The sequence below is a fragment of the Halichoeres trimaculatus genome, unplaced genomic scaffold (genome assembly GCF_033239565.1).
Source record: "Halichoeres trimaculatus isolate MK-OKI-2021-1 unplaced genomic scaffold, fHalTri1.1 fHalTri1_scaffold_6, whole genome shotgun sequence".
In the NCBI taxonomy this organism is placed as follows: domain Eukaryota; kingdom Metazoa; phylum Chordata; class Actinopteri; order Labriformes; family Labridae; genus Halichoeres; species Halichoeres trimaculatus.
This window is the reverse complement of record NW_027437184.1, coordinates 31816645-31841549: the sequence shown is the minus strand read 5'-3', so window position 1 is coordinate 31841549 and position 24905 is coordinate 31816645. Positions and strand designations below refer to the sequence as shown.

General features: G+C 39.0%; 1 protein-coding gene across 3 annotated transcripts in view; it reads left to right on the top strand.

The window, feature by feature from the left end:
- Nucleotides 1-24905, top strand: part of spns2 (SPNS lysolipid transporter 2, sphingosine-1-phosphate) — a 117921-nt gene that overhangs the window by 55683 nt on the left and 37333 nt on the right. For all 3 annotated transcript variants that reach the window (XR_012598342.1, XM_074672714.1, XM_074672715.1), the window contains exons 3-5: nt 11241-11377; nt 17793-17944; nt 21792-21858. Coding sequence is in view for 2 of the 3 variants with exons in the window: in XM_074672714.1 (XP_074528815.1) it covers nt 11241-11377; nt 17793-17944; nt 21792-21858 (356 nt within the window). In the remaining variant the exon portion in view is untranslated. The remainder of the gene's footprint in view (nt 1-11240; nt 11378-17792; nt 17945-21791; nt 21859-24905) is intronic.

Genomic DNA, 24905 nt, shown 5'->3' with positions numbered 1-24905 from the left:
CTTGGCATTAATTAACCGCACAGCTTGTTTTCCTGACTTGTGCTGTTGCTGTGGACTCGACGATCCCTCAGAGCCAAAGAGGGAGAGAGTTGTGAGATAAACAATAGGTTGAAAGAGTGGTGTCTGTGTTTGTTTAGCTGATAATGGAGGAATATGTGACATAATCCTGATGATAAAGGCAGGATGTGCAGGCAGGGGTGATACTGTGCGGCGTGTTTACGTTGTTTTCCAGTCAGCGCTCAAGTCACTTCCTCATAAATACATATTTATGTGGTGCTGTCATTGTCGCTGGTTCTGTACCAATAAAACACCAACAGTGACTACAGTAGTTTGTTTAGTCTCAATTGAAGTATGCTTTCAAAGCAGCTAGGAATTTATGAACACAACAAAACAAGACATGATGGAGAGTCTCAAACAGGGGGATACCTAATGAGTCATCTGATGTACTGAGAAATGTAAACAAATGGAATAGGCTAAATCATCGGGTGTATAATTGAACTAGTACATCAAAAGGAAAAGAGGAAATAGTATTTTTTATTTCCCTTAAATCCTGTTGAATGTGTTTCTAACAAAAGAGGAACTGACCTTCTGCTGTTAAAATTGATGAACTAAAAGTAAAAGAAATAAAGAATTAAAGAAGAATAATCTCTATTTCAAAAACAGCTGATATGATATATATGATAAGAAATTTGAGCATGAAAAGTGGAAAAAAAACAGGACTTAAACAAAATTTAATTTATTTTGTCAAATCTGTCCTTTAAGCCTCAGAAATCATCAGAATCATCAGAATCAGAATCACCTTTATTCGCCAAGCGTCTCAAGAATACAAGGAATTGACTGCGGTTAACCATACTTTCTTTGAACAATTATTGTAAATACACACTAAATATTACAAAAAAAGAAAAAAAAATAGCTTAAGTAGTCAAATAAAATAATTAATAAAATAATTATAATAAAATAATAATAATAATAATAATAATAATAATAATAATAATAATAATAATAATAATAATAATAATAATAATAAATGAGCTTTTTACAGAGAATAATAAAACGTATATACACACTGGTTTAAAAAACAAAAAATAAAAAAATAAAATGTTAAAACATTGAAATAGTCCACTGAAAATGATGTAAAGAACTGTGCCATTTCCCTAAGAAAAAATGAAACACGATTGTGCAAATAGAAACAGGCTATGGCTATACATGAGGTATATGAATGATTGTTTATGGCAGGGTGAACTGTTCATCAGCGTGACGGCCTGGGGACAGAAACTGTCATCATTCAGCTTAAATAACAATGAATTATAGTCGACTGATAAAATTTAAAACAGTATAAGTTGTAAACTAAAAAGAACCCAGGTCTGTTCCTTGAGGAACTCCTTTTAATGGTGGTAAAAATTCTGATAAAATATTTCCAGCTTTTTACAAACAGGGAGGTGATATGACAATCATGCAAACAGTGAGAATGATCAAAAGAAAGCAGGGTATTGTGAATAAGGTTTTAATAGTTACTGCTGCCCTCTGCTATTTTGGGAAAGCACTTTTTTGTTTCAAGAGGACTGTAACTTTCATACTATGTGCATGGACAACACACCAGTGTTTCCTTTTTTTTGAATAAGTTGTAAGCCAGTTATGCTGTCTAGGATGAGGAATGGGAAGCAGAAAATATGGGGACGTGCTGCAAATACTCATGGCATTTAATAATTGATAGGACTTATAAAGTGCTTTTTTAGATACTTGAAGATTTCTGACAGTGAGTGTCAAACAAATGTGTGTTTAAGATAAAGAACGACAGATCAGAGTCAGGGAGGGAGGAAGAAGAGGTCAAATGTTGTAAACTTGTGAAAAGGCAGGCTCTGGGTTTAAATGAGTGAAGTGAGTCAGCGAGTTGCAGATGTTTGGGAGAAAGTTCCAGAGAGGTTGTGCAAAGGCTCTGTTCCCCAAGGAGCAGTGCTCGGTCGTTGGCGATGGGGGTCAGGAGGTTGCCATCTGATCATGCAAATAAGTGGGCTAAGTTCAGGAGTCAAACCTGCAGCTGGTGCAAGTAGGTCTGCAACCTCAACCAGGTTTCTTTAATGATCTAATTTTTACATTTCTAAAGATGTTTTCTCCAAACTAAGATGATCTAATCTGAAGTATTAAGATGCCTTTTTTAACATGCTGTCTTGTATCACAAAAAATCTCATTATCACAAAGTGTTCTGTGTTTATCTTCTGCTTATCTCATCTAATCTGCCGAGCTCTGAGATGCAAACAGAGGTGTGTGACAATAATCAGAGGAAATTCTTCTTCTACCACCCTAAAAAAGCAGCCGGAGCGGGCCGCGGCGTAAAGAGCTCGTCAAAGCTGACCATTGTTCTTTAAACGAGGTTATGAAAACTTCTCCTCCTCTCTGGCCTGCAGAGTAAACATCCACAGAGCGAGCCACAGCTCCTTCCTGCTCGACATGTGTTGGCTCACATGTGCTCTTTATTTATGAGAGATTACATCTGTGGTGATTATCTGGGCTGCTCTTATCTCTGCTGGCACTGTGGAGCTCACACAGACATGTTTCAGCGCAGAGACTCGAATAAACACGGAGACAAAGGTGATCAGTGCAGGAATGTGAGTGATGAGGACGGGCTGCATTTTACACGTGTTTTATATTCAGGAGCTGTTTACTGTACGTCAGTCAAACCTTTCAGTGCATCCACACAGCAGCCTGTTTGATGAAGCTGTTTGAAACCACAAAACTCAACACATCCTCTGAATTATCACCTGTAATGACCTATAAATCTGAAAGGCTGAGACCTTTGTTTGTGATCTGTGAAGACTTTTTGTCAGTTCTGGTTTGTTAGTTTTTCCAGCTCAGTCTTTAAATAGAAAGAAAACATTCATTTTGCTGTCAGTAAGTCCATTCTTTCTACTGAAGCCAAACAAATCTTTTAGCACCTCTTTACGACCTTTTAAATGCTGCATGTTTCCACAAACAGAAGACATTCGAGAGTCAAAACACAGAATCCAAAACATCATCTTTTATCGACTAGTCACACTGCAGTGACTCAAACGCATCAAGTGCACACGTCTGGATTCTCATCAGAAACATTTCATAAGACTTAATATGAGACAAATTCATGTGACAAGTCTAGATAAATGCCTCATTTCAGTATATAAGAAGCATTTTTTCACATACCTCACTGTTCTGAGTAGGGTTTTTTTTCGGACCAATATTGCGATTTAGCATGTGATTTTTGGGGTGGACATTTATCTTCTGCATCATTCACTAAACACAAGCAATAAATCATTCCAAAGTACCACTGATATGATACAAGAAACTGTCAAAATATCAACATTTTTTCCAGTAGGCCAGGTCTACATGTTAGGATTTAATGAGATTCATTAATACGAATTACATATCTTTATTTAACTATTACAATCACAGCAGGATATAGACTGATTGATTTAACTACAACCCTTGTAGACATGTAACATAATTTTCATGAAATACGTTAAATAAAATCAGAGAAACAACAGAACAACAGGCCTGGTATGAACAATAATTTGAAAAATAACCACAAATCCTCTCCTCTATGAATCCCACACTAAATAAAGTGCAGAAATGTAAATAAGACTTATTCTCTGGCTTAACCACTGACATATGTCAGCATGTGGAATGCACTTTTTAAATGCACTTTGAAACTTTTTTTTTTTTTTAATTGCAGTCTTTGCAGTTTGAAAATTGCATTGTTGTACACTGGGATATTAGTTTAAATTCTATCAATTGTTTAGCCCTAGTTCTGGTATAAGAATTGAATCAAGTAAACCAATGGTCCTCAACCCAATAGGTGCGGCCCGGTACTGTGGGTCAATTGGTACCAGGCTGCACACAAAAAATACTCAACTTACATTGACCAGATTCTCTCTGTCATACCCGTCTATGACTCATTCTTGACCCCAAACCTGCCAAGCTAGCTAAATGTACAAAATAAAAACATCTTCAGAAAGTTCCTTTAGGCAGGGCAAAAGAGTCAGTGAGGAGACCGAAGAATAGCCGGTCTGTGAAAATGTTGTCTGACATTAAAACCGGTCCATAGCGCAAAAAAGGTTGGGGACCGCTGACGTAAATAATACATTTCAATTACCTAGTTTTTGTGGAAAATTTTTCAGTCCATACTGGTGCATAGTGCATGCACTAACATCAAACACCCTAACTTGTACTGAGAGGCTAAACATCCTCTAACCAATCTGTCTTTTTCAGGAGTAAAGCAGACGAATATCTGCTTTAATTCAAGAAAGTTAGATTCAACAGAGATCCCAGTAATTTAACAAAGACACCATGGTTTTCTAACATTGTTTGTAGCTGATTTTAAAGCTTGGAAAAAGCACAAAGCAAAGCCTGCAGGCCAACAAAAGACTGTAAGGAACTGAACTTCTCTACAGCATTTATTGTTGATATTGGAGTGACAGGAAACTTTTCTGATATGTTTTGTTGAAAATCTGTTTTAAAGTTATCCAGCTAACTTCTCACATACGTTATAAAGTACCTAATTTCAAAGAAACTTGGTCAATCATGGAAAGTCAACACTGTCTTAGCACCCTCTAGTTTATAAAGCAGGATCACCATTTGTTTTAGTGATGATGACAAAAAAAAGCTATGTGTGAAGTATGAATAGACATAATTTAACCTAAAATAAATAAGAACAATATCATATTCAGGAAAATTAATGTTCAAATTCTTCTAACCCCATTGGCACATTGTATTTACTCATCTCAAGCACTCAGGCATCATTTCTGTCTTTTAATATCTTAAAACAAGACATTTTTTGGGACTTGTCAGATGAATTCATCTCATTTTAAGCCTGATAAGACATTTTGTCTTGTAAATTAGACAAAAATTACATAGATTTCGGTTTTGCAGTGTACAAACGCCACTTACACGTAAAGAAAAGCTGTAATTTGACGTGTAAGTGCTTTGTTTCTAGGCACTGAAACAGCTGAAATGGTTGTTCTGCTTCTTTGTTTTGATCCATTTGCAACAATTTTCTCTCACTCCTTTTTTTTCTGTTGAGAGCTTTGACTTTAGTTGAAATGTTCGTGCTGTCAGTTGCATGACAGTTTTTTTTTCCCCGTTTTAGAGGTCTTTTAGTCATTTTAGTGCTTTCAGGCTGAACACCTGCTCCATGCTCCCCACCACTCAGTGGGTTCAACTCAGTGATGTCAAACAAACACACTGTACTCTTTCTTTTTCAGCTTTTCATATGAATTTATTAACTTTCACAAAACCAGAATTAAACCATCAATAAATCAATGATGCCTTCAAACATTTATGACAATAATCACCATCTGCTGTTTGACCTCTGAAGGGAGTTGCTCTCTGAGCAGGCAGATGTTTTATCTCAGCGTGGACAGTTTCTTTACTCTTTCTTTGAGGTGATGACAGTTTGCAGCCTTTGTGATGACTGGCAGGAGAACAGTGGGATCATTTTAAAGACCGCTTTTATTGTGACGGGGTGTTTCCTGGGAGCAGATGAATCTACATGAAGGTTAAATGTGATGACTCTGCATCCGCTCTCTGTCACAGTCTGTGTCTCAGATAATGAGGATCATTCCTACATAGGTTTCATATCCAGTGTGCTTAAATATAATTAATGACATGAAGAAGACCTCTGTGAAGATTCCTGAAGATTTTATGAGAATATCAGAAATACTTTCCTCTTATTTGAATCCATGTTGTCTAATCCTGAGTAGTAATCAACGTCTCATTTTAATCTGAAACAAAGGCCTGTTTCAAATCTCTTGTAAATCCATAATCTACATCAAAGAGAACCAGATGACCTCTGCAGATCTAAATCTTCAGAGCTCTGAATCTGGGAGTTAAAACATTGAAACAGTGCACCCTGATGATGTAAAAATGTGAACCTGTGTTTGCTAAAACAAGGTGACAATCCTGCTCCGAGCAGGTAAACAAAGTGTCTGTTTGTAACTCAAGTGTGACATTGACTCTTTATCTTATTATCCTGGCAGTTCAAAGCAGCTTCTGAGGAAAGTGTTTATCAGATGCACATACTCTGATGGGTCTGTGCTGCTAACACTGAGGGTTGTGCCAGAGAAAAGGACAAAACTGCATGGTTGTGGAAAAGTAAAGGGCTGAATTTTCATTTTCAGAGTGTCTCAAAACAAGCAACTTTACATTTTACACCTAAAAATCACGTAATTTCCCTTTAAAATAATTCTGTAGAAGTGGTCAGTCCAGTATCAGCTAACCTCTGATGCTTTTGTCAGTAATGAAGGAAACGCCTTCTCTATAATTCTGAACCAATTTCAACATGAAGCTCCGTCCTCTTCCTCAGGTTAACAGGCAGCAAGGTTAAAGCTGAATAATGTGAGCACGACTTCTTCCCCCCGTGCTAACGCTGCTAACAGGTGATAATGAACCCACAGAAAAAAGCGTATGAAGAGTTCTTTAGTGATATGAAGTACGATACAGCAACATTCAGTCCTGCTAATGACCCCAAACACAGGCGTTAATGATACGAGGGGATGGATTTGGGACGAGGTGCTAAACAGTGACGGTAATGATCTCTGCCTGGCTCTGAAAGCCAAAGTGGGATCAGCTGGTGGAGGACGACTGTGGACCTCTCCCAAGTCTTATCTCCAGTATGCAGCCCAGAACACCCTCCCCTGTGCATAGGTGTGTGTGTGGCTGCAGTGTTAGCTGTGTAAGCTCTTTAGAGAGGCAGACCAGCACTGAGCGGTCATCAGAGTCATTTAGCATCACACTACAGACCTGCAGACTGATGCTGCAGAGAGACAGACAGAGAGAAACATGCTGCAGAGAGGAGGAGGCAGAGACTCATTAAGTATAATGAGCAAATAAAGTAAACACAACGGTCATGAAAACATAAACTGTTATTGATTCATTCCTTAATAATCATTTTACTAGGGTTTGAATTAGACTTTATGTTACATTTGAATAAACTTCAGACACATTTCATTAAAGAGGAGGATCGTTTCACAGTAGTAGTAGTAGTAGTTACAAAACAAACAGTTTAAACTGGGATCCATAATTTGTTGTGTCACATTTTTCATTTCTAAATCTCAAAAGCAACAAAAAGAGCAATCATTAAGAGATATTATGCCTGTGTCCAGGCGAGCTAAGCTAAGTGAAGCCTGGTTCCTGATCTGATGGATCCAAGGCATGTGCAAAAGTAAGCTAGCTGGTGAAGCTTTGTGGGACTGAGGTCACACCTTGTTCAATAACCAGAATTTTTTACTATCACATAGTTGACAGAGACATTTTTCCGACACCATTTTACTTATAAGAATTTTGTATATTGTCATCCTTATGTTTAATTAAAAAAAAATGTATTGAATGCTCGAGCATGATGACAATAAAAAGTATTGAAAAAAGAAGTTGGTCAATCACAACATTCATACCTCAAAGATGGGTAAGGCTGCCGCTCATCCGCCACCTCATACAGAGTACGCTGATAGAGACCAAAACTTTTTTTTTTTTTTTTTAACAAGCTGTAAATGTTTTTATTGTTACTGTAAAAAATGACTTTTGGATGTAAAAGTTTTACTGGAAATATATTTTGCTCTTAAAGTTAGTCTCATGTTCTATCTGAAATGATGAAAGAGGCACGCTTTAAGACCTTTACTGAAGACAGCCAGCTGATGAGAGCTGTGACAGTTTTGGCTTCACTTTGAGGATGCTGTTGTGCCGTCCACATTTCTTTATAATTCAGTCTCAAAAAAGTGCTTTTAATTGAAGTTTTCTTAAATATTCCTTATTCTGTTTGATGTGTTTTTATGTGCAGGCCACAGTAAGAAGCTGCAGTTTTACTGTTTTTCCAAAGTATTGTATTCATCGTCCTCCTTTTTTACAAAACAGAAGATTAGAACTTTACAGCAGGAATACTTGAAAAGAAAAGATGTGTGTAACAGAAAGTCGTTCAGTATGAGTCAGATGATCATAAAATGACCTGAGTTCAAATAAACATGCCCTGATTTGTTTTTTTCTGCATGTAGGACAGTTCAGGTCAGATTTTTAACTGTAACCAAAAAATCCCCTAAAATGATTACTTCAGTCTATTTTTGGTGACCTTCCTCCTAAAATAGGTTTGCAAAAGTGCTTTATCCCTTTTTTCCCTTTCACCACGTCATAATATCAGATGTTCAAACTACAGTTATGCCATAATCTGATTATTGTCCCTCATCCTGCTGGCTGGTCTCAGCAGCTGTGGGACCGTGATGCTCTCCTCTTATATAACAACTCCTCCTCTCCTCCTCCTCCTCTCTCATCTCCTCTCCTCTCCTCGTCTGCTGTTTGTTTATGCTGATGATCTGTCAAAACACTGCAGCCTGCCTCCCCAGCTCCCCTCACCGCTGTCAGGAGTAACATCTCTGCCCTTTCTCCTCTGCAAAGAAACAAAACGCGCTCTGAGAGCATTAAAAATTCAGCTCTGTTGGGGTCAGACCCATTCATAAATATTGACTAAAAGCCCCAAGATCGAGGCCTGTGTGTCCACTCAGCGCCAGAGCAATTAGAGAAGACACATTAAAGTACTCGTGTTTCTGTTACTGGAACATAAAGCCTGGTGTAAGGTTTTAATTTGGAGAAAATATTCACAAACACAAAGTTACCATCGTCCCCTCAGTGAGACAGAAAGAATCAGATCTGGGTTTTATTTCTAATTCTCATTTGTATTAGTTTTGCAGTTTCTACAGGTACAATGAAACGCACAGAAACATATCTCTACGATTACCACAACATTGCTTTAAGCAGTCGTAACATATTACGCTTCAAACAAGCGTGTTATGTAAGAATACGTCACAAACAGAAAATATCCTTTAAGCATAAATATTAGGGTCATGCCCTAAATGTTCTCAGACAATACTCAGTGATCCTTCTGAGAAAAGGGTCTGATTTTCTCAGAGAAAGCCAAATGACCCAGAGTGTTTTTTTTAAATAAATCTGATATGTGACACACACAGGATATGGGTCACTTTGTCCAGTCTTCTTTGTATCTGCAAAAATCACAACATAGATTTCCATTTCTAAGCTCCTATCTCTGGCTGATTTCCAAACTACTTCCTTCCTCCTGCGTGTGCACACCTCCTACTTCTTTTTAACAAATCGAGCCCTTCACGACCTAAATAACCTCTCACGTTGGCGTTTGTGCACTGCTCTTTGTCATCCCTCCTGAATGTGCCTTTATGCCAGGTTTCTTGTGAGTGCAGAGGAATAATAGGACCTTAATTAGTTGGAGTTACATGGAGGAGTCCTCTGGCGGTCCTTCACTGTGATGGTATCATTCAGTCAATCTGGACAGGTCTTGGCTGAATAAAAGGACCTAAAAGCTAAGACTTAAAGCTCTGTCCAGTTGGAATTCAAAGGTTTTTACACCACAGCACTATAAAGCACTATAAAAAAGACCATGAAGTCAAACAAATCTAAAGACCAAACACTGCAAGAGCTGCACCAAAAATACCCCAAACTGCCAGGTTTTCTTTTTAAGCTCAAAGTCCCAGAGAACAGACTGTGATGAGGTGCTTACAGTTTCATTTAGCAGACGCTTTTGTCCAAAGCGACGTACAACACAAGCAAGAATTTAGACCGAAGGAAAACCTAGTTAGTGTGACAACAGTGCTACAAGTTATTAGGCTGCAGGTGCTGCCATTAAGTGCAGTTTTTTTTTTTTTTTTTTTTGTTTTTATTGGGGGGGGGGGGTACAATAATCAACAAGCCAACAAACCACAATTAGTTGCTGCAACAGTATACCTCAATCTTCAACAAAATTCAGTAATAGTGCTAAAAAATGACAAGAGCTGAGTCTTTGACCTTCTGACTCATTCTACCCCTGAGGGCAAAGAGGAGAAGGGTCAGCTTAAGTGCACAAGTATCCCCTGAACAGATGAGTTTTCAGACATCTCTTAAAAGTAGAAAGGGACTCTGAGGTTAGGTAATTCATTCCACCATTTGGGCACAACAGAGGAGAAGAGTCTGGCTAGTGATTTGGAGCCGCCCTGGGCTGGGGGCACAGGCGTCTTTCACAAACAGAGCGTAGTGGGCGAGAAGGAGTGTAGACCTGGATGAGGGACCCCAGGTAGGCAGGAGCTGTCCTTGACTATGTTTTGTAAGCCAGAAGAAGAGCTTTGAATTTGATTCGAGCTGCTACTAGTAGCCAGAGAAGCGAGATTAACAGCTGGGTGACGTTTAATGCCTAAAAATGCTGTTTTAATAGTTGTCTGAATCAGCATATGCATGCTGCAGACAACACCCTGGTTTATATTCATCATTGATGTGTGATATATGTGACAGCAGAACAAGATTTAGCTGCTGTCTCTTTAAAGCTCCCCACTCCACAAACCACCTATCTTCTGATTGGCCAGCCCTCTGTAGGCCTGTCAGGGGCAGAGCTTAGTGCACACCTTGGTGTTTGAGGCCCATCCCACCAATGTGGCATAAACCAGTTTGGAGATCCTTGTGTAACCTCATCACTTCAGCAAGTCTTTTAAAGATTTCTTGCTTTTTCTAGAACAGACGGTTTTGATCAAGGATTTTTACAACATATTAATGTTGTAGAGGTTTGAAAATCTGCACACGTGTAGTATGAACATCCAGTTTTGTTACTGGAGATCTGTGTTTAAAATGTGTTAAAGCAGAATACTCCCTCTTTAAGAAGATAAGTCTAGGGATTGGGACTGAATTAGGTACTTTTATAGGTCAAAGGTACCAGGTACCGATTCACAAAAAACCAATAGGTACCATGTTTAGGTACCTAAATGCATCCTTGTGACTGTGAGGGAGTGGAAGAGTAGGTGATTTTCCATGCTGGACATGAACACAGCATTGTAAGGTGATATATTAAAGAATAAATATGTAAAATTGAAAAACAAAAAAAAAACCATTTTATTAATAAACAAATTGATATTTTTTCCCACATAAACACAAAAAAGTACAGAAAACTGGTACCATTGAGAACCGATTGGTTGCAAGGTACCAGGCATCGTTTCAAATGTGAAAGGTACCCATCCTAAAATAAGTCAGATGTGATATTGAAAAGCTTCAGCTTTTATTTCACAAATCATGAATGTCTGCATAGCAAAATCCCACCTGCAAAGGAATTTGCTTTACCATGGTTAAAAAAAGGAAAAGTTCACACTCTAGTATCTAGTTCTTGGATCTAAAATCTGTCCACAACGGTTGTTTCTGTCCCTGAATCCAGAGTAACACTCTCCTCTTTTCCTCTGCAGTCTTCATCTGCAGCTTCATGGTGGCAGCTCCCATCTTTGGTTACCTTGGTGACCGATTCAACAGAAAGGTCATCCTGAGCTGTGGCATTTTCTTCTGGTCCATTGTGACTCTGTCGAGCTCCTTCATCGGTGAAAAGGTAAGACATCCCACGTGTGCTCTGAAGAGGAATCAAAGCCCTGAGAGCTGCAGAGGTTTTTCTATTAGCGCTGCGTTCCTGTGAAACTCTGACGGGATAATTATTCTGTTCGCTCTGGATATGCTTCATGTTAAGGCTGGTGGAATGAAATGATATGCTTGTTAAGTCAGACACCCGCTTTGCCTTTGTGGACACACGCTAAGTCTCCCTCCTCTTTCTTCCTCACTCCCTGGCTACCAGCCAATCAACTAATGAAGGCCCATGTTTCTGACTTGTCTCAATTACAATGCTTTAGAAGATAAGCCCGTGTCGTTTTACTGCCCTCTGACAGCTGGATTTAGATTTGATATCTGTTGAAGCCCCGCTGTGCTCAGGACGCTGTGAGACGCATTAAACAGAAGCATTATTCTTGGGGGGCGTCGAGGCACTGGAGGGTGTGCTGCTGAGAGCAACAATCCCATTACAGTAAAAGCCCCTGTTTAAATGCATGTATCTGTGTGTGGGTGTGTAGACAGACCTCTTATGCAGTCTTGATGGACAGGCGTAAGTGACGGGTAATGTACAGCAGGCCGGATGTTATCGAGGAAGGAAACTCTGCGAGGGTTTTGGTGCACTCTGAAGAGGTTTCTTTTAGCTGGAACACTCTTTGTACATTTTCACACTTATTGCAAAGGAACTGACTCACGACATCAATGACCGGACAAAAATGAAACCTGAGCTTCATGTTCTGATATTAAAAGTGATCTTTCTTTTTTTATTCCACTTTATTTTTACAGCCACTTCTGCATCCATTGCAGTAAGTCAAATGAGAGCATGTGTAAATCTCATGTTTGTTGCTCGTTTGAAGCTTGAAGAAATTCTTTGACCAGCGACTCTGTGTTCAAGGGCGTCACTCTCTGCAGGCTAAGAACACGCCTTTACCTTCACTGTCATTTTCTTTTCTATTCTTGTCTTTTCTTTTCTTTTCTTTTCTTTTCTTTTCTTTTCTTTCCTTTTCTTTTTTCCTGTCTTTACTTTTTTCTTTTCTTGTCTTTTCCTGTCTTTACTTTTTTCTTTTCCTGTCTTTTCTTTTCTTTTCCTTTTCATTTCTTTTCATTTCCTGTATTTTCTTTTCTTTTCTTTCTTTTCTTTGTGTCCTTTTTCTTCTTTCATTCAAACTGTCTTCCTCCTCACTTTTTATTTTCTGTTTTCTTTTCATTTTGTCCCTCCTTCTCTCTTTTTCCATCGCTCTTTGTATATTTCATTTGTTTTTTTGATTTCTTTCATTTGTGTCTTTATTTCTTTCTTCTCTCATTTCTGTTTCCACTGTCCTTTTTCATTTTTCATTCATTTTTCCTTTTTTCTGTTTTCCATTGCCCATCTTTCTTTCATTTTTTTGTGTATTTTTGTATTTTTCTTTCCATCTTTTTCACTTTCCTTTTGCATTTTCTTTTTTAATTCTTCTGTTTTTTCTTTGTTACTTCCTCTTCTCATTTTTTGTTCTCTAATCTTTTGTTCCTTTATACTTTTCATGCATTAGCTTTTTCCTCTTTTTCCCATTTAATCTTTTCTTATTCTTTCTTTTTTACTTTTTGCCTTTATTTTCCTTTTCTTCTTTCTTTCTTTTTTCTTTCTTTCTTTTCTTATTTTATCTTTCTTTTTATTCTTTTTATTATTATTTATTCTTATTCTTTTTTATCCTATCTTTTCCCTCTTCTCCTTTTCTTTCTTTTTTCTTTCCTTCTTCTCTTTCAGCCTTCTAACTTATTCTTGCATTATTCTCATTCATGTCATAAACTCCACCATGCTGAGTCATGAACTTTGTAAAAGTTAAATGTCAGTGTTCTACACCAGCGTATCAAATTTAAACTAATTTGCTGTGTTGTTATTTTGTTCATTATGCAAATTTAGAAAGGCTCTTATCCTGACCTCGGTGTTGTGACATTCAGAAACAACACACTAAGAAACGCTTAAATTGACCAATCAGGAGTGAGTATTTATAGGACAGCTGTGTCATACTGATAATCCAACACACTTACAGCCTGACGTAGCTTGGATTGGCAGGAATCTGCAGTGTTAGAAGTTGTGGGGTTGATTGTGAGCAGCACATGGCGTGTTTGCAGAGGAGCGTCATGGCGTCCCACAGTGTCATCTCTCCGGTGAGTAAGCCCTTTCACTGCCACGGATCTTCAGCCCTGAGCTGTGAAAAGACGTGACAGCTCGGAGATGTTGACGGTCTCAAAAGGGCGTCCTTAGACTTGAGTGCCCTTTAGACTCATCTGCCAGGAGGCAAGATGGCAACCTAAGCAGGAACTGTGTACTTATGGGTTCACGTCAATGAAGGCTCTGACAGACGACACGATCGCCACCGGCGTCTGATGAGGAGATGAGGAGTGATCCTGGGTACCAGCAGTCCTTTGCCCCAAACTTTAACTCCCCCCTGAAGTCATGTTTCTGAGAGCGTCAATCAAACGACACAAACTAGATGTGTGTTATGTAACAGCTCTGCGGCGCTGTCGCCTCAGAGATGAAGAGACGTGACATGTGATGAAAAGTTAATGACCGCTTACAACTGAGTCCTATCATCACCCGTCTGAGACACTCTGGGCCATTTTGGACGGTTTACAGCTGATAAAGAATTCAGATCTTATGTAACAGAAATTAGCCTCTGATTTAAAGTCAAGTTACACTTCTTAACAAATGATCACAGCAGATTTTCCCCCTGAAATCACAGACTGTAGATCATTTTAGCATAGGGAGAAAAGAAATAACCCTTTCACAAAGTGTGGTAGCTAGCTTCTGAGTGACCTCTCTACAACAGTTTGAAAACACTTTAAAAGAGACTTTCTGTAACCTCCTTATTCTCTTTTGGCACTTTGATGTTTTCCATCAGCCTCTCCAATTTCCAAACCTCATTTTTGTGGCACTTTCTGGCACTGGCGCTATGTGTTGTTGTCACGGCTGCAGTGGCGGTGACACAAGCTGAGACCACACAAACAAAGAAAACTGCCACCATAATCCCGCTAACCGGCCGGCCATTAGAGAAGAAGAAAATAGACTGACTGTAAATCAGTGAGAACAATGTGAAAAACACAAAGATATACAGCAGCAGTAAACGCTCCGTGGTGATAAATCACAAACTACTCATCACACAGAAGAAGAAGCCAAACAGTTTGGTGTAAACACACATAACTGAGCAAGATATTAGAAAGCACAGCACAGGTTTTATTTTTGGATGCAGCTCTGAGGTGTCTTCATACACAGAGGTGTGAGGGTGTGGATGGTTAACGTCTGTGTGTACGACCTAATGACATGATGTCCCATGAGCAGCGTGAAGCCCAAAGTGACAGCGGAGAGCTGGGGTCAGTGAAGGCACCACAGTGTTGGCTCTGCTTCTCACTGCACCATCATTAATCTCTGCACCGCTCACAAACACTGCACAGAGCAACCTTATCACACTCACACACACTTCAGCCCTGCATTTTTTAGGCCAGCTCTGTTTACAAAGAGAAATATAAATATCCCAATATTCTTTAAAGAGGGGGTATTCTGCTCTGTATTTTAAACATGGATCTCCGGTAACAATGTTGAATGTTCACACTAAATATGTGCAGATGGTCAAACTGCTATATATTAATATATTTGAGAAATCCCCGCATTTGATTGTAAACTGCTCCAAAAAAGTACAATACCCCTCTTTAATATGATTCATGTATTGTATAAGATAAAAACTGTGGCTGTCTAAGAGTGACGCTCCAAAGTTCAACATGCACACTGATAGTTCTTCGTCACGTTTGCAGCTTTTATCATTTCAGCATGAAAGGGGAAGCAGATTTCTTTACTGCATCACGAGCAGACATGAGAGTTCATATCCAGTGAGTAGTAGTTGCCATGGAAACAGTTAACAATCCAGCTGCCTACACAGGATCCCCCGCCTGCGTGCACGCTTCCATTAAAGCCTGCAGAAGTATTCATCCTTTGTATCATCCACTATTACATGTGATTAAAAATTATGCGCCACAGTAATTTAATCGGGATAATTAAGCATTTTGAAATGCAGATGATGCCATGGTTTTAATTATTTAATTTAGTCTGGTTCTGGTTTGTTGATCTAGATTCCCTCCTCCACACTTTACTTTAAACTTTTTTTTCTAAAGGACCAGAGCTGAACCCAAGCAGGTGTCAAATCTTTTATCTGGGGTGTATGAACACATCAATAAATAGCAATTATTAGACTCTTATCTACTGTAACTACTTATTTTATGGGGTCATACAAATGTTTTATAGTCATGAAACTATAACAGGCAACAGAATAGAGCAGTAACAAGGAAATTTACCAAGATTCTTTAAAGAGGAGGTACTGTCTATTTTTACGTCTTGATTCTGTCCCTCTGGTGCCCCCGTTGTAGCTTAACATGATTTACAGCTCAATTTATTTTTCTTTTCTTTCACACTGGTATTTCAGAAAACCTTTATTGTAGCCTTAAGTATTCACAAACAACTACTTCTACTTTAAAGAGGGGGTATTGTTCCTTTTCAAAGGCTTTATTCTGTCCCTCTGATCCCCTAAATTAGCTTTACTTGATTTACTGATAAAAAAAAAAATCCTCTTTTCGAGGTTTCCTGCTCCACAAACTCCCTACACACTGGTTTTCCAGTCCTCTGGAGGCCTGTCAGGGGCAGACCTTGGTGTTTGAGGTCCACCCCCTCAAATGTGTCATGAACAGTAGGGATGGGTACCGAATTAGGTACTTTTATAGGTACCTACCGAACTCTGTCAAAAGTACTAGGTACCGGTTCACATATAATCAAAAGGTACCATATTTAGGTACCTAAATGCATCCTGGTGACTGTGAGGGAGTGGAAGAAAAGGCAACTTTCCATGCTGGGCATGAACACAGCATTGCAAGTTTATATATTGAGGAATACATATGTTAAATTGAAAGAAAATTATACTAGTATTAACTATACTAGTATTAAAAAAAATGATATTTTTTACCACATAAACACAAAAAGTACCGTAAATTGGTACCATTGAGTACCAGTGCCAATTGCCAGGTACTGGGCATCGGCACTGTTTTGTTACAATTGTGAAAGGTACCCATTCCTAATGAACAGTGATGCCGGTAACACGTTACTCTGATTTGACTACTTTTTTCTCTAACGACCAATTTAACGTGTTACTATTTCCAAATAGTAATCCAGTAACAATTAGCTTTGCTTATTGTATTACAAATACAGGATCAACAGGCTACAGCTTTAACAGAAAAAAAGATAAAAAAGAAACCAATATAAAACCAAACTAGACTAAAACAAAGTGTTTTGTTTTTTTAAAAAACTGAATCAAAAATTGAACTGAACAGTGCTGTAGTGTACCAAAAACTGCACTGTAAAAGCTTTCTTTAGTTGTATTTTCAAATCCAAAATGTATAAAATGAATATTTTTGATTTTAGTTGTACATTAAACATTTAACAACTACCAATCTCTGCATAATTCTTTAAGACATAATGTGTAGACTCATTATTCATATTAATCGCACAATTTTGCCAAATCATGTTCCTGCAGGTATTGACGGCAGCTGCTGAATGGAATTAATTAAGTAACTTGTAATCTAGCTCAGTTACTTTCAAAATCAAGTGTTCAGTAAAGTAACTTTTTCGTTTTCAAGGTAACTGTGGCAGCACTGGTCATGAACCACTTAAGAGATCTTCATCATTTCAGCAGGTCTTGTAAAGATCTCCCATGCCATTGTGTTCAGTTTACAAACAGTATGAGAGATTCAGAGGTAAAGAAGTAAAATACTCCCTCTGTAAGTTCTCAAAAGCCAATGTTATAAAGAAATGTGCCTCATTTAAATGCATCCCTCCAGCATCCCTCACAGCTGGTTGTAGATATTTCCTCCTCTCTGGATGGATTTTCGCGCCACCTGACAGGACACATCTCAGGGGTGTGAGCTTTTTGAAAGTCACCACATGCATGTGATGATATGAGCGTTGTTTATTTATTTCCCAGCCCTGTGCGTCAGTCTTTGGGAGTGACTCAATTTATCTGCCAGATTTGGAGTTATCACAAAATACATGTGACTCTCAAATCTGCTATTAATAAATGAGACTCGAGCTAAACAATGAATCAGAACTGACCCAGTGAACTTTGAGGTGTGAAAACAAGTCATAGCATAGAAACTGTTGTATGGTATTGATCAGTGAAGGAGTTTTTTAGCCCTGAAAACTAAGAAAGACTTCCACAGGCACACTCCTGAGATGTTTTCTTGCTGCTGGAGTTAAAGTTAAAAACTGTTTTTCACTTTAACAAGAAGTTAGTGAGGAACAGACCTCCGACTGAGGAAAATGTCCTGTGGGTCAGACAGAAAGTTTCCTGCAGAACTTGATAACAAAACTCTCCGTTCTTTTCTGCTTCTTTGCTCTCTGTCTGCAGTATTACTGGCTGTTCGTGCTCTCCAGGGGCCTCGTGGGTATTGGAGAGTCCAGCTACTCCTCCATCTCTCCCACCATCATAGGAGACCTGTTCACCAACAACAGCCGTACCATGATGCTCTCTGTTTTCTACCTGGCCATCCCGCTGGGAAGGTAAGAGCCAGAACAAACATCACTCAGCTCTTAAATCTACACTTGTGACTCCTAAGCTTTGTGTTTAGCTTCAAATACCTTCTTAATTGTCTTTCTACTCTTAAAAGATGTCAGATTGCAGTGAAATTGTGAGAATTAGCAAAGATAATTTCAATTATTTCGACTCATTCAAGGTTGAGATGCTTCTGTCTTCCTCATTTATAGCCACAGCCGCACAAAGCACTCAGGGCCTCTGCAGAAAGAAATGTGAAACTTGCAATCATTTTTTAAGGAGAAGCAGAGGGAAACTTTTTGGAGATGTGTCGTTGTGAGAGTGTGGGAGTGGGAGGTGTTATTAAGCTCAAATCTCCAGCCCTTTCAGTTCATTCAATCAGAAAAAAGGCCACAGGGAGAAAACAAATAAAGCAAAGTAATGAAAGATGAATGTGCCGGTGGTTGCGGCACAGGAGCCACTTGAGGTTTGTCGTTCTGTACGGTGCTTAACAGCGTGTGCTCCAGTGTCTGCGTGCTGTTTTCCAGCTACCTCATGCAGAATCACACACAGGGAAACGTGCTGCGGTCTCTGCAACTCTGTAAAAACACCAAATCTATGTAAAACATGTCACCAGAAGTTGTTGCTGCAGAGCTAACCACAGGGGCAAATGGTTATGTAACTAATAATATGTTTTTAATGGAAAATTAGAGGCAATTTGGGAAAATAAGCAGAGGAAATGGTCCAAACAGCCCTGTGAGTGGTTGTGTTATGAGCTGCCAAAATGTTTGGGTCACCGTAAACTGCTCGGGAACACACACAATAGAAGGTGACAGAGTGGGCTTGGGTTAAGTGCAGCTAAACATCCTATCCAGTCTCCCACTTGTTTGTCTTTTCCAGTTTTGTTAAAACCATTTCCAGGAAATGACCTCAGGAATCAAACAGGAAATGGATTCTCCTGCTCTCTCCTGTAATATTTATAAAACTCCTCCTCTCAGGCAGGTTTCTGTGCTCCATGCAGACGTTTGAAGTGCTGCCTGTGTTTTATTGTTGGGGTTGAACTCTCCAAACCTCTCTGCGTGGACGCTGATAAGATTAGCTGTTAGTCACTCACTGGAAATATCATATGCTGTCTGAGCCCGTTTATACCGCCCTGTTATTTTTGGAGGACTAATCATGGACTGCAGACTGTTTCCCCCCTGTGCTCTGAGTGGGCAGAAGTGTGAGTTTTTGTGTGTGACTTCAGTTAAACACGTTTTGGCCCTCCAGCAGCCATTACTGATAAGCAGGCACCAATCATCCACCTATTGTTCAATCTGCTACTCCAATGGAAAACAGTAACACCCGGCCAGAGGCTGAACACATGCAGACAAACAGGTTTTCTGACAATTCAGGAAGTCACACTAACTTTAACAGGGTTCAGATCCATTTACATGAGATTGAAATTTACCTGGAGACTTGAGGGGATTACCTGGGGACTTCTGGTAGTTTGTGAATTTCCCCTGATGTCAGTGTTTGCCTCGGTGTATTCACACTCAAATTCTGTAATTCAATCAAATTATCTGTCATTTCTGATTGAAAATGCCAAAGCAAGTGCATCCTAGGGGGCAGCAAACTGTTCAGCTAGAAATGTATTAAAGCAGAGGGAGTCATGAAACCCAAGGAGGACAAATGCAGATAAAATATTTTATCAAACCAAACTCAAAAATCCAAAGTTCAAACCAAAAACTCTTAGGAAAGAAACAAACCAAAAAACACTAGGAAACTCACCGGAAGCATAAACACAGGAAGCAAACGAGACGGAGACAGCCACAAACGACGATGACAGCCACAATGACCCAACAGAGAGCACATGGAACACAGAAACTATATAGACCGGGGAGTGATCAACACAGGTGTGGAACAAGACACAGATGAAACACATGAGGAGCAATCACCAAGGAGGGAAACACAAGGAGAACCAAACCAAACACAGGGAAACTCAAGATAGAGACTAAATACATTTAAGACATGGAAACGCTTAGGATAATTGCAAAAAGGCTTACACAAGACAGGTACCAAATCAAAAACCACAAGGAATACAAACTGAAGGCAAAAACAGGAAACATAGAACACTCAACAAGAAAAGCTAAGACTAACACAGGTAAACACAAGACAAGAAACATAAAATAAACCAAGAACCTCAAAACCCAAACCCAGAAAAACACAAACACAACGGAAAACCCAAACCATGACAGAGGGGGCGTCCACGAGCAGTCGACTTTTACAATGAAATGGACTTAAAGAGGGGGTTTCATGCTTTCCTGTAATTTAAACATGGTAACATTACATAACATAAAGTAACAATGTTGAATACTCAAACTAAAAGTGTGCAGATTTTCAAACCTGTACACATTCAAATGTTGTAGAAATCCCCGAATCTGCCTGTAAACAGTTCAAAAGAGTTAGAGATAGCATGAGACCTTCATGAGATTTTCATCAAATGATGAGGTCATCTCATTAGGATCTCTAATCTGGTTTTTAACATCTTGGAGGAGCAGGTTTCAATCACCAAATTCTGCCCATTGCTCCACCCCTGACAGGTCTCAAGTGGGCTGGCCAATCAAAGGGAAGGGGTTTTGTGGAGCAGGGAGCCTTAAAGAGATAGACGCTAAAGCAGAGGATTTTGGATCGTTACAGGATTTTCGATGAAAAACAGAAGAATAGGGATTCTTTTGAGCTGTAAATCATGAAAACCTATAACAGTGTACAAGATAGTATAGATCCATATGAAAAAAAACCCACAATGCCCCCTCTTAAATGTCAAAGTTGAATGACTAGAGTCTATAAAGCAAAACCCCAACCTTTCCTCAACTATTTTCAGTAGTCAACAATTGATTTGAATGAGTTCCCCAAAGCCACAGTTAACAAAGCTCTAAGCTTTTTTTTTTCCTAAATCTAATTATTTGATTCATTTTACTCCACTTATTTTGTGTCGTAAAATAACTTTTTAGAATTTGCCCTAAGAATATTGTCGATTTCGTTGTACTTGTTGCAATGACAAATAAAGTTCTGTTCTATTGTCAAAAACCTTGAAGCCCTAAGTCATTTTCATCATCATTGACCTGAGAAGTACAGCATACAGTATACAGTCATAATGATTTTAAGAATCAAACATTAAAATGTAGAAATGTTATCATCTAAAGTGAAATTTGGCTTCAGTTCAGGTTTCAGTGATAGATAACAAACATTAAAGATCAATCAGCTGAGCGTTTACTCAATCATCACAGCCTTTGAAGATAATAATATAACTTCTCTGCAGCTCATACCTTCATACCTCTTGTGTTTGTCTTTGTCCTTTTAATGCTGATACTATCTTCCAGCTGAGGCTTATCACAGCACAGAGGTCCCTTTTATCTGATCTGATGTGATCTAGCAACATCTCCCTCAAAGCATTTCCCTGTTATTTCCCCTTTGTGGCAAACAAAAACAACCCTTAACTCAAGAGAAATGTGCTGAGATTCAATTGAACTGGGACAGCACACAGCCCTCAGCGAAGACAGCAGAGTTAGCATGGCGCTCAGTGTTTGCTCGCGGGTGGTGACTTCGCACCTGCATTTTGTGACTACATGAACAAATCACACGTCCACAAATAGACCGGCCGGCCAAGTTGCTACTGGTGCTTTGATCAGTTCCACTGTCAGAAACTCTCCACGTCAAGTGGCCAAACACTCAGCACTGCTTAAACAACACCAAGGGCAGGATGTGTGTACTGTAGGCGTGAGATTAAGTGATGGGAATGACAGAGTGAGCTCACTAAGGACGCTGAGTCATAAAAATCAGACTGTTAGGAGCAGTGAAAAGTAATGTATGTGATGTGTTTCTCTGTCTCTGCAGCGGACTGGGATACATCCTGGGCTCCAGCGCCAAGGTGGCTGCAGGAGACTGGCACTGGGCACTGAGGGTAAGAAATGATCATCATTTTACTCCATGAACACACAAACACCACACACAGGCCGTGGTATCATCTAAAAGTGACACAGCATAAAAAATAACCTTAAGAAACTTAAGCAGCTATGGTGGTGCTGTTGTGATCCGGTGTGTGCAGAAGGATTTCTATTAAAAATCAAGGCTGGCTCTTGATTTTCTCCCTCGGAGGCTGTAAACACATTTATCTTTCATTACACTTTGACACAGAGGTCATTTCTGCTGAAGTGGAATCAATGTTGTCCAATGTGTGGATCCTCAACCTGTGAATAACTTCCTCTGAGCAGGAACTTAGTGCCACATATTCTCCCCGTGCTGTGGATTGTGCTTTGGTAAACCAGTGTGTATTTCTGTCAGGGAGCGTAAACAAACAGTGAGTACAGGACCAACCGCAGAGGGATAACCACTGGCTAACCATTGCATCTGCAGAAATAACAATGTCCTGTTTCAACAATGGAGAACAATGGATGGTTTACAGCAGGGAGATGATGACGTCCAAGCCATGGAAAACATTTAAGGAGAAAACCATCTGTACAACTGTAAATGTAAACCAGAGAAGGCTGTAAAGACAAATACCGACATGTCCTAATTTGTCCCCGCCTGTAAGAGAGCGTATGTAAAAGACTGGAGTTAGCTTTTATATTAAAGGCTTCAGTTCATACCTATCGGTTAATGGATGGGAGCCAACACCTGACATAAGATAATAAAGAAACATTAGCATGTCTGGACCAGTTGATGTTTTATTATTAACAAAGACCCAACATGAAGACAAGACAAGGGGTGTGATCCCCTCTTAACCAACCGTGAGAAGATAGCTTTGCAGCATTTAATAAGCTCCAGTTGTAAGAACAAACTTCCTTAAAGGTAGCCTTGAGGGAAAAAAATGAATTTTTTTGGTTGTTTGTTTTTATTTATTTATTTATTTATAAAAGTAAGATCAACTTGTTAAATGAATGTACTTTAAACAAAAGCTTGTAGGGAATATTTTCTTTTTAATTAATTAATTTATTTTTAAATAATTTTAAATAATTTCAAAAAATTTTAAAACAAAAAGTAATATTGCCATGTTTTATCAGTGTACTGTTAAGGAAAACTCGTAGTTTTTTTTCTCTTTTCAATTTTTTTTCTAAGTAATATTGACATTTAAGTGTACTACCAAGGAAGCTTGTAGTTTTTTTATATAATTTTTTCATATATATATAAAAATATTATCAGCTTGTGTACATAGGATACTTTTAAGAAAAACTAGTAGTTTTTTTGTTTTTGTTTTTTTCATTTTTGCGTATTGACCAATTTTATCACACATTTAAACTTTTATTTAGGGTTCTAAACAGTTTCCATGGAAACAAACATTGATGGTACATCATTTTTGGGCAGAAGAATCAACACTTTTTGTCAAATTTTCTCCCAAATTGTGAATGAGCGAACAGCCTTTAGAGGCCTAGTGAATAGCTTTAGCCCAAAGGGGGACACACTGGCTGAACGGTACATGATGTTTTTCTTGACCAAAAGTTGGACATGGTTTAGATCAGTTGGTAAACAACATGTGAAAAATAGAATAGAATAGAATAGAATAGAATAGAAAATACTTTATTTATCCCCGAGGGGAAATTCAGGAGTCACAGCAGCATTTAAGAAAACAGAAGTAAGAAAGAGTATAGAAAGTGCAAAAAGGTCCATAAGAAATTAGATGACGACATCCCGTCCACCACTCGTCCACCACTCTCCAGTCCAGCCAGTCTCCACCTCCACAGGGTCCAGGACTGAGCCTCCCCAGCAGTCTGTTCAGTCTCTGTCTCCTGAAAATAGCGCAAAAGCGACTTCAGGAGTGGCCTCACTGAGACACAGGTAGAAAGAGAAGGCTGTTCCTATGAGCCAGGAGCAATTAGGGGTGGGTACCGAATTAGGTACTTTTTTAGGTACCGACCGAATTCTGTCAAAAGTACCGGGTATCGATTCATGTGAAATCAAAAGGTACCATGTTTAGGTACCTAAACGCTTCCTTGTGACTGTGAAGGAGTGGAAGAGTAGGCGATTTTCCATGCTGGACATGATCACAGCATTTTAAGGTTAGATATAGAAGAATATATTTGTTAAATTGTAAAAAATATATATTTTATTATTGAACAAATTGATATTTTTTACCACATAAATACAAAAAAGTACCGAAAATTGGTACCGTTGAGTACTGGTACCGATTGCCAGGTACCGGGCATCGGTACCGTATCGTTTCAAATGTGAAAGGTACCCATCCCCAGGAGCAATCCTGAAGTGCTTGAAGAAGAACGTCGTCCATTTTTCTCAGATACTGCATTTTAACAGTTTAATGAGCGAAGAATTGAGACTTCTTTAAAACTATAAAAGAACAGGCTGAAACTTTCAGAATGCTTTGACATGAACAGAGCTGTGTAACCTGACACTTTGTAGAGAATCAGATCAAAAACTGCAGACTCATGTTAGACAGACGTCTGCTGAGACTGTGACGATGATGATGATGATAATGATGATGGTGATGAGACTGTTACTGGTCAGAAGGAGCTGGAGTCAGGTCTACAGCATCAGGCCGTCCACAGACACCATCCAGAGAAACCTATGAGACAAAAGAGCTCAGAGACAAACTTTATCCTGACTTTGGAAATGTGTCTGTGTCTTTGAAATTTGCTGAAAATGTTGTTTGGTGCAAGGCAAGAAAAAGGTGACCTAGAGTGGGATGAGATGTTTAAGAGACAGATTTGTGTCCTTTTACTGTCTCACACAAAGCCTGAAACACTCTCAAACCATTAAGGTGGTTGTTACAGGCTCATTTCATCCATCAAGACGTGAGGATTTACCTAGATTTTCTCATATTTTTCACTTTGATAGAAAAAAATCCTCACCTAGCTGTTTTTATGCAGGGCTGCAAATACGGGTGTGAGTCAGCAGCATAAATCACTGTTGTCATAGCACTTTTTCATTAGGCCTCCTCTGAGTGCTTTGGACAAAGCGTTTAGCAGTGAACTGCTCTATAAGGCATACCAGCACTTG